This window comes from Oryzias melastigma, linkage group LG13 (genome assembly GCF_002922805.2).
Source record: "Oryzias melastigma strain HK-1 linkage group LG13, ASM292280v2, whole genome shotgun sequence".
Taxonomy (NCBI): Eukaryota; Metazoa; Chordata; class Actinopteri; order Beloniformes; family Adrianichthyidae; genus Oryzias; species Oryzias melastigma.
The window spans coordinates 25,222,248-25,232,767 of record NC_050524.1 but is presented as its reverse complement, the minus strand read 5'-3'; the positions used below and the strand labels follow the sequence as shown (position 1 = coordinate 25,232,767).

Genomic DNA, 10,520 nt, shown 5'->3' with positions numbered 1-10,520 from the left:
GCATCGGACTGTATTGTATCGCATAAAGTTAGTTGAGTCCTTTATATATCGATTTGTGGAGCATGTATTGAGATGCATGTTGAATCGTGTGAGAGGGAAAGATACAACCTAATAAATATAAATATCATGAAAATATGTATTTACATCCATCATTATAATACAAAAAATAATAACTTTCATAAATGAAATATATGAAAATCCCTGAATCTATATTCTAATCTACATTTTATAGAATATAGATCCATATTCTATACAATGTAGATCTTCACTCAATAGAATATTGTTTCAGAGCTTACTGTTTAATGATTTCAAGCATTTATTTGTTTATTTTTGGGTTCCAGCTCATGAAACCCACAAAAACAGAATTTCATAAAATTATAAAACTGGGGAGAAATCTGCCCAAGTTTATCAAGACATGAATGTTTAAACTGAGTTTCACCAACTGATCATCCACTCTACTGAAGGCTCCTGCACAGGTTCCTCAGATGACAATAACCTGATTCAGTTTGGTGCAATATGGGAAAAACTGGGAAAAATGGTCATGGGCTCTGGGTCGTGACCGAAAGAGCGAGATCCCGACTACAAGCGGCTAAAATGAGTTTTCTCTGGAGGGTGGCTGGACGCTCCCTTAGAGATAGGGTGAGGAGCTCGGTCACCCGGAGAGAGCTCGGAGTAGAGCCGCTTCTCCTCCTCATTCAGAGGAGACAGTTGAGGTGGATCGGGCATCTGGTCCGGATACCTCCTGGACGCCTCCCTGGTGAGGTGTTCCGGGCATGTCCCACTGGGCGGAGGCCCCGGGGAAGACCCAGGACACGCTGGAGAGACTGTGTTTCTCGGCTGGTCTGGGAACGCCTCGGGGTCCCCCCAGAGGAGCTGGAGGAAGTGGCCGGGGAGAGGGAAGTCTGGGCATCTTTGCTTAGACTGCTGCCCCCGCGACCCGGTCCGGATGAAGATGGATGGATGGGAAAAACTGCAGACTTGACAGCCATCCAGAGGACTACCATTGATCTCCTCCTCTGGGTGAGACTCTAAAGTTCACAGTGCTGTGTCCAATCAGATCAACAGAAAGTCTAATGGAAGGACAAAATGTGTCAGGGGAAGATGCAGCAGCAGAAGAGACGACTGTGAACGATTATCAAAAGATTCAAGAACCTGCAGACATCCAGAAAGAGTGGAATGAGGCAGAGGAACAGCCTCAAAAACCTCCACAGTCAGATGCATTCAGGAGATGAACAACAGCTGTCAGGTTCCTCAACTCAAGACACGTCTGAACCAGGACCAACAAAGGAAATGGAGATGAATATCTCTGATGAAAGTAAAGTGTGTCTTTCATTTAGGAATCAAGCTCTGAGGGTTTGGAGGAAGACTGGTGAGGAGTAGAACCCAAACTGCTGGAGGTCCAGAGTGAACTCTGCAGTCATTCAGGATGTGGGATCCATGTCCAGCACGGGTGTTAACAAACTCTTCGTTCTTCAATCCAAAATCACTGCAACAATCTAGCACAGGGGTCTGCAACCTGAGGGGGCGGGGCCACATGTGGCTCTTTGACCCCTCCTCCATTTTAAAAAGGAGCCTATTCTTCTGACTTTAAGGCACATTCAGAAAATAAAACAGTTAAACTTTTTTCAAATCATTCTCAAACGATTGAAGAATCGTACATATCGCTCCCCCAAGCTCCTGACTACGGTACCCACAATGCTCCAACAACAGCATCATAGTCATACTAAAACATTTCAGCAGGCCACCACGTACAACCGGACTCCAGGTTTGAAAGTACAATCAGGATTCACACAAACCCGATCACAAAGCAGAATGTTTCAAGGGTTTAATTCGTGCCGTTTGGTCTGAAAAACACAGTCAGGGTCACAAATGAGCTCTCAATTAATTCTAGCTAAGTTTATGAATTTCCACCAATTACTATAAAATGAACTGTATATAGTATTTTTTATTTAAATGCTACTGACATTAAACTACCTACTATAATATTTGCTGCACTGAGATGATCCCAAGTCTTTTATTTTGAAAGAAAGTCATGTGAATAGTTGTAACTTATAATTTCCTCGTAAATTTACATTTCATTCATGCACAAAACACAATAATTTATTGATACTCATCAAAATAGTAAAAATAACATAAAAGCAAAGAAGTGTCTCATTTTAGTAAGACTTTCTGTGTTGAGGTTGGTGAGAAATGGACCCGGACGGAAGGTTGCAGACCCCTGGTCTAGCAGAACGTTCTAGAAGACTTCATGATTCCTTCTGCTGAGGATCTGGATGGAGATGCAGATTCTTCCAGATCTTCCAGCAGGATCTGGTTCCTGTCCAGACTGTCCAGACCAGAAATAGTCTGTTTGTAAAAGAAAATTTTAAAACTGCATTTCTGAATCAGGAGCAAACAAAAAGCACTGTTTGAAGAAGACTGTATTGTGGTGTAGAAGGTACGATGGGCGGAGCACCTTCTCCCTGCTCTGCTCCATTCTGATCTGTCAGGTTTCTGGATCTAAGCTGTGCAGCTAGATAACTCTGATGTTGCTCACTGTTTTTGTTAGACTGCTGATGTTAGGTTGGGGGAGTGAAGCATGGGGGTAGAGCAGGGGTCTGCAACCTCCGATTTCTCACTGACCACAACCAAGTCGGAGCCACACAGCCTTCAGAAAAATACGACTTTGTTTTCATGTTATTGTTATTTTCATGAGAATTATCAATACACTATTATTTTTGGGCACAGATAAAACCAATTTTAAGAGAAAATATTAATTTTCCCACAAATACGAAACAGTTTTTAAGTTTTTGCAGAGGTTCGCTAGACTTCCTTTCAAAATAAAAGACTTCCTGTGTCACATTGGATTGTCTCGATGGAGCAAATCTAGTGGTAGGTAGTTTAATCTTAGCAAGGAAATGTATATATATATTTATATATGGATATCTGTAGTGCTTCTCAGCCAGAAATTCATAAATCTAACTTTCTAAGATTAAAACAGAGCTAATTAACTGTATTTTTCTCTTATTTCTTTATTATTTTACTTCTGTTAAATTTTAGCTTTGCATTTTCTCTTCAACCAGTGTAGAAGAGCCAGACGTGGCTCTGGAGCCACAGGTGGTAGACCCCTGGGATAGACTCAGTGTAAACAGAGCTCAGTTGTGGGTGACGGGGAGGGGGGTTGGACCCATCATCAGTCCCGCACACAACTCTCAGGCAAGTTTCTAATGAACTAGAGCCGCTCTGCTGAAACTATGTATTGGAAAACGACTTTTTAAATTTTGGCTAAAAACTGTATAATCATTAGAACACTTTTACAATAGATGATGGCAGCGCGTCCTATGACCTCCCAACAAAGTGATTTCTCTTTGACGTGGGGGAATAGAGGGGTTGCTACCTTCACCCCTCACCTGGTCAACAACCCGTCACCTGCTGGAGCCCCCGCGTCGCCCCCGCGTCGCCCCCGCGTCGCCCCCGCGTCGCCCCCTTCCTCCTCTGAAGGTCATTACTCTCCTCGTGTTGGTCAGCTTTGGCTGAATGGGGGCTTTTGTTTGGCTCCGTTTCCCACGACCCAGCATTCGCCTGGCAGTCGCGTGGCTCCTAACCAAGGAAGGGCCCCCGCCTTGGGGAGGGGGGCAGAGGAAGAGGTGGGGGATACATCTGGTCAATGTGACATCTGTTAACAGAAAAAAAAAGTGAAACGTGCCTGAATACATTGAAAGGAAACGGATGCAGTATGTGTGGGGGGTCGTGACCCCCCACACATACTGCAGACTAGTCTAGTTATGATGAAAATAGGCAAACTGAACAGTGTTGTTGTTTTGTGTGGTGTTTTTGGGACAGCTTGGTTGTGTGTTGCTCTGGAAAAGAATGAGGGAGGGGCTCCCGGGAGGAAAGCGCCGTAATTGCACACTCTTGTTCCTCAGTGGGAGAAAAGCTGCAGTTTCTGTTGTTGGAGCGTGGTTTCAGGCTGGACATCTGTCGCTGGAGGGGTTTTTCCCTCCCCTCTCCCTAACTCTCTCCTCCCAGCTCTTTGAATGGAGCCAGTGACCTGCCAGTCTTGACTGATCGGGCCCATGTGTGGGAAAATCCTGCAGGCAAAGAGTTGGGAGCATTCACATGGTAATTTCGTCCTATAAAAAAAAAGAGGGTCGAGCCTCGCCGAGGACTCTGGAGACCAGATCTGGAGGAGAGCAGGAAGGACGAACATGACTGCCTGCTCTGTGGCGCACGACGTGGATAAACATCCCACTGCCAAAGAGGAGAGAAAGGTATTTTATATTTGGACAATCTCAGCTCCTGGAGAGAGGAATATTTAGTTTTCTGTGATGTTTTTAGCTGAGGAAGCCGCTCATCGAGAGGAAACGACGGGAGAGGATCAACAACTGTCTGGATCAGCTGAAGGAGACGGTGATCGGAGCGTTCAGGCTTGATGTGAGAGCCTTCCCTCCTTCTTTTTTTGTGTTCATGGTCGTGGTCGAGCAGCTGACCTCCTTTATCTCCATAGCAATCCAAACTGGAGAAAGCTGATATCCTGGAGATGACAGTGAAACACCTGCAGAACATTCAGAACACCCAAATCCACGGTAAGACTTGTGTGATTTGAGGAGGGGTGTTGATGCTCTACTCTACTCGACAGAAACGAGATGTATCTTTTAAGTCCCGCTATGACAGGAGTGTCAAACTCAATCGCACAAGGGGGCCAAAACCCAAAACACTCCTTAGGTCGAACAGGATAAACATTTATTGAACACTCTAAAACTACATTTGTAAAACTTTAAAACCATAACTTCTTAACATAATTATGAACTAGATATATATCATTACCTGTGATAATCATAGTGTGAATGCTGTAATCTGAATTTGGCTGCTGAAGATGCTAGTTCTGATAGCTGAAATCACTGAAGCTGATAGCCAGCTAAAATATTAGCTAAATGCCAAATTAGCCTCAAAAAACAAACAAACAAAAAACTTAGGTTAGCAAAACAGCTAGCATGTAGCTGAAAAGTAGCTAAACCTCAAAATAACTTGAAAAACTGAAATAACTTAAATTAGCCAAAACAGCTAGCATGTAGCTGAAATATTAGCTTAATGTCAACATAATCCAAAAAGGTAGCAGAATGACTATTTTAAAACTTTAAAACCATAACTTTTTAATTCTGAATAATAAAAAGGCATGAATATTATTCCAGAATAAATCAACTTCAACCTTAAATAACTTTCAATATTTTACTCTACATAAAAATATATTTTTCTCAAAATTATACAAGTTAGAAATAAGCATAAGTTAACATTGGGCCATTAATAACAATAAAATAAAATGATCTGTAGGGCCAGGCCTTGACTTTGACACATGTGCGCTATCACTATTATAAATAATAAAAAAAACATTCCCAATAGTGTTTTAGTTATGATAATAACATATATATGTAATTATATAATAAAGCGGAGGCTCATTTGACTGCAGGCAATGTGAAGATACCATCTTCTCTTCTCCAGAACCTGACCTAGACACTAGGAACAGATGAGGGTTTAGTGCATGTGCAGCAGAGCTGTTGTGACGTAAAGAAGGCAAAAAACATGAAGGGGACTTTAACACACTTTAACTTTTCAACGTAATTCCAGGAGATGTTGAAGTAGAAAAGAACACAAACAGTGGAGCTCCTGTGTCAAAGGGTTGAGTCTTCCTCCTTCTCCTCCAGATCCAACCCTCGGCCTGGAGGCCCAGCAGCGATACAGCACGGGGTACATCCAGTGCATGCACGAGGTCCACAACATGCTCCTCACCTGCGACTGGATGGACAAAACCCTGGGCTCCAGGCTGCTCAATCATCTTCTCAAGTCGCTGCCCAGGTCCTCCTCCGGCGAGTGCCAGCCCAGGCACGATGCCCCTCTGCGACCCCTGCCAGCCTCGCCCCTCAGAGGAGGCTCCAAAAGGCCGCCGCCTCAGCAGGAGAGGCCGGAGCTTCACAGCAGTCGTCTGGGGATGATGGAGATGTGGAGACCCTGGTGAAAAGACGGCGGTTATTGGTCTTGTTAGCTCGTCCGACGTTATGTATCTTATAGATATGCTGCTCTGAAGACAAAGAAGTGGGGCCTTTTTGTTCCAGTGACCATAGGTGTGCTCTGATGACTCTATTCAAACCTTTCCTCCGTACTTCCCTTAAGAAGTTGACCTCCTGTAGCCTGAATTGTAGAAGGCTTTTATTAATTCTTCCGCTATTTATTGTATTAACAACTGTATTTATTTGATCTGATAGAGCTTGTAATTGTACCTTAGAGACTATACTTGCTATTACTATCATTTCCTTCTTCCAGAATAATTAACCTTTGAGAATTTATTATCGTGAAATAAAGATAACACATTTGTAATGAGTTTATCACTTCTTTTTGTTACTCTTTTATCTTTTATTAGATAAAAGCTTTACAATTGAATAAATTGAGACTAATCCAACCTTTAATATAATTTTGAGAGTTATTTTACAATTCTAGCTGGAGAAGGTTTGAGGAAATACAAAACAACACAAAATGGATTGAGCAAAAATACACTGACCTTCAGGGTGTGACACCCCCGTCCTTGAGGGATACCTCCTCTGCATGCTCCTCTTCCCAACCTGATGATCTGAATCAGGTCATCTCCACCAACGAGGAAAAGCAAAAGCAGGGAAACCCTGGAGCGCTACGACTTTACCAACACTGTCAAGTCAAACAATTCTTACCCCACTGGTAGATTTTCTTTAACCCTACAGCACTAGAGATTTATACCTGAACCAAAGTGTTTACATGATGTTTAATATGTTGCATTTTTCTGAGTGTCATTGGTCCTGGAACGGGTGGATCAAAGACCAAGTCTCCAGCATCACTTTCTTATGTCATTCCTAATTTTTTAGTAACTTTCTAATATATTTGTAGCACTTTCCTGTTTTAAATTTCAATTTTGTTACACTAACCAGGGTAGAAAATGAAACAAAATTACTCTAACCCAGCGGTCTACAACCTTCAGCTCTGAAAGAGTCATTCGGGTTGACCTCTCCCCGACCACAACCCAGTAGGAGCCACAAAGTCTTCCTTCCCCCTTTAAAAACACCAGACACTGATTTATATCTATACTATTGTTACTACTGTGATAAACATACATGAACCATTGTTCATTTTGCATAAATAAAACACAAACATTTAAAGAAAAAAGTCTTTAACTTTTGACAGGAGTTCCTTTCAAAATAAAAGACAAAGTAGTAGTAGCAATTGTAATGTCATCGGTGATGAAATAAATCTAGTTTATTTGACTGTTGTTGGTGCAAAGTGTAATATCAACTTGTTATAAACACCGCCCTTCAACTGTTTGTTATTTAGTTAAAGTTTGAGTTAATTTACTTTTTACTACTTTCTCACTTCTTATTTTATAGTTACTTTTCAACATTTAGAATCTTTGTTAGTTTTCATAAAAGAGCGACAATGGAGGGTAAAAGAGACACAAGTGGCTCCAGAGCCACGGGTTGATCTATCTTTTATGACAAAATACTCAACCCGGTATATCAGGTAAAAGTTACAAAAACAAAAGTGGTGGTATAACTTTTATAGCAGAAGAGTTCTTGGATTAAACAAGTAACACAAATCAGAGGTCAAAAAAGGTCTTAACAAAAATTATTCTTTAAAGAAAAAAATCTAGTCACTCTGACATGTTTATCAGACCTAGATATTTTTTTATTAAACCATCTTGCCAAGATAGATGATTTTTCTTGCAAAACAGAAAATAAGAAGATTTGTCTTGAAATGGGGTCTATGCAGTTGCACTCTATGCATATTGATGTTCCAAAGTCTCATTTGGATCATAGAATTATAGTTTATGGAATCTTTCATGTCACTTAAAGTATGTTGTTGTCAGGACTTTGTTTAGCAGATCCTCTTCAATAAAGATTATTTGATGCACCCACACAGGGGTCGACCTGCATGGGGGCTGCACGTTCTTTGGTTGTCCGATGCTGTAGAGTAGGGGTCCCCAAACCACGGCCCGCGGGCCAGAGCCAGCCCTCCTCCACATTTGGGCCGGCCCCCCAAACCGTTTTGGCTAAATTAGACATTTTCAAATTGTGTTGACTACTTTGGCATTTAGTTAATATTCCAGCTTCCTGTTTTGGCTAATTTAGGCTTGTTTCAGTTTTTAGGCTATTTTGAAGTTTAGCTAATATTTTAGCTTTACGAAAGCTGTTTTGGCTAAATTAGAATTTTTGAGTTTTTTGACTAATTTGGCAATTTGCTAATATTTTAGCTAGCTATCAGCTTCAGTGTTTTATGTTATCATTTTAAGCATCTTCAGCTATTAATCTATCGCTGAAATGCTTTATATCTAGTTTTTAAAATGTTTTTTGCATGATTTTTTTTCTGTGAAGATCGCAGAAATGAATCATTTAAAATTTGGCTTTGTGTGGCTTTCTGGAAAACCATAAATCTTTACGCTTAGGCTGTGATTATTACAATTTTTCTTTTAGTCTTCAAAGCGACCCAGCCCCTCATCAGTTATGTGGCCCTCACAAGGAAAAGTTTGGGGACTCACAGACATGAGGGGCTGCAGCTTAAGAGGATCGCAGGTGAGTCTTGCAGTTCAGGGTGTGTGCACGACGTGGCCAAGTCGCCATAGAATCCCTGATTGTCTAATGTCCTCATTCGGCTGTGACCAAGGGACCTGCAAGAGGTGTGCAGCTTTCACCTGAGGAGCACTAATGGTCTCCCATAGCGGTGCACGGGGTTTGGGTGGGGGGGGGTAACCAATCCGCATGACTTGCCTGCATCTTACCTGTTCCCCTCTGCTTTACCCTTAAATGTTCCACAAGTGTTTGCCGCGACTCGTTTCCCACAGCACCTCGTACGACTCTGATGTTTCATATGGGACACCTGCGTGTCTCCTACTGTAAGGATCCTGTTTGTATTTTGTTATATTTAGTCATGAGTGTCAGTCACACCAGTTTCAGGTTCATCGCAGCTGTCTTCATTTCAGTGAATTTCCTTAGGTGCATTGAAGTCTGTAGTTTTCATTGTCAGGAAGTGGTGAAGGACTTAAATGCAGGAGAGCAGGCTTGGTGACAGGAACTTAAAACATTTAATAAATACAAACATGACAGAAACCCACAAAACTGATGACTGAACAGAACAGATGACCTAAAAACCAGACACTTCAATAGGCTGAGGGCAATTCAGTGAAATGAAGATGGCTGTGGATCATGAACCTGAAACGGATGTGACTGAGGAACCTGACGAGCATAACATGACCAAAAATCCTAACAAAACCAAAGTTCACAGTCCTGACATCCAGTTGGTTTTGTCAAGTGATCTGCTCTGTTTTGTCACTCTTTTTGTTTTTCCATGGTTTTTGTTGTATTTCGGTTGATTCATTAGCCTGGCCCCCTGCGTTTACCCTCCAGTTCCTGAATTGCACAGGTTTGCCCTTTTTTTTTTTTTTTTTTTCCCGTATAAGGACAGATGTGACTAAAACATTAGATCACTCAGTGTCATTAATATAACTTCATGTTTTGAAGAAAATAAATCTAAATTCTCATCTTTTTTCAACCTCGTGCGTTAAGGTGAGCAGTCAACAGCTTTACTGTGTGTCCCTTTGGTGCCCTGCTACTGTTTGGAGTATTAAATGTGGTAGTTAGGAGAAAAGGTGAAGAAGTTTGGAGGGTTCATTCATGACTCTGGTTTGTGTTGAGAGATAAGGTGATGTAAAAATGTGACCTTTCTCCTGGAGTTCACAGTAAAACTAGATACAAATGAAGGGTTATTAGAATAGTCCATTGCTGTAGCAGAAGTGTGAGAGCACTTCTTGTGAGGTCTGAACTAATCGACCAGCAGTAGACTGAAGTCTGAACCACTCTAGTCTGGTCGCAGAAGGACATTTACTCAGCATCAGATGAGAAGTTTAACTCAAGTTGAACTCAATAAAGAATCTTTAAGATCAATACAGAGTTACTATGACTTAACTTTAGAGTCCATGAAGTGTTTCAACCTGTAATAGAACTTAATGGTATTTAATCAAATGAAGTTTAACCCTTTAACACTTGAGTCATTGTTGGTGACGCTTAAATACAAAATCTTTAACATACTGTAACTTTTCAATCGTCAACACAATAAAGTTAATGGTTGAAAGGTTATGGTAAATCAAAGAACATAAACACTGCAGCTCCAGCGTTAAAGGGTTAATGTAAAGAGAAATCAAGGCCATGCTTTTAGTCTTTAGGGGCCCAAGAAAAAGAGTTTTTGAATTTGAGATCAAAAGTCTCATTCAAAAGTTTCCGTTGATGTGGCTGAAAGGTAATGCACTTCAGGTTCATTCACATCTCATTGAAAAGCTTTGTTGAGCTAGCACATGAACAGGAAGGAGCTCTGTCTCGTTTACACCAAAACACAACAAGATTCTGTTGGCATCAAGATCATCCGGCTAAAGGAACGATCATTTTAAAGTGAAAGTGTAAACGGTTCTATGATAAAGAAGATCAAAGTCATTTTCACGTATAGAGACAAATAAGTATCACCCCGATTTGTAC

At 41.3% G+C, this 10,520-nt stretch overlaps 1 protein-coding gene across 1 annotated transcript; it reads left to right on the top strand.

Moving 5' to 3' along the window:
* Positions 1-3,860: 3,860 nt before the first annotated feature.
* Positions 3,861-6,351, top strand: her8.2 (hairy-related 8.2). The gene is made up of 4 exons (XM_024258192.2): positions 3,861-4,250; positions 4,318-4,413; positions 4,487-4,565; positions 5,682-6,351. The coding sequence occupies exons 1-4, from the start codon at positions 4,188-4,190 to the stop codon at positions 5,990-5,992; spliced, it is 549 nt and encodes a 182-aa protein (XP_024113960.1). The 5' UTR covers positions 3,861-4,187; the 3' UTR covers positions 5,993-6,351.
* Positions 6,352-10,520: the final 4,169 nt, after the last annotated feature.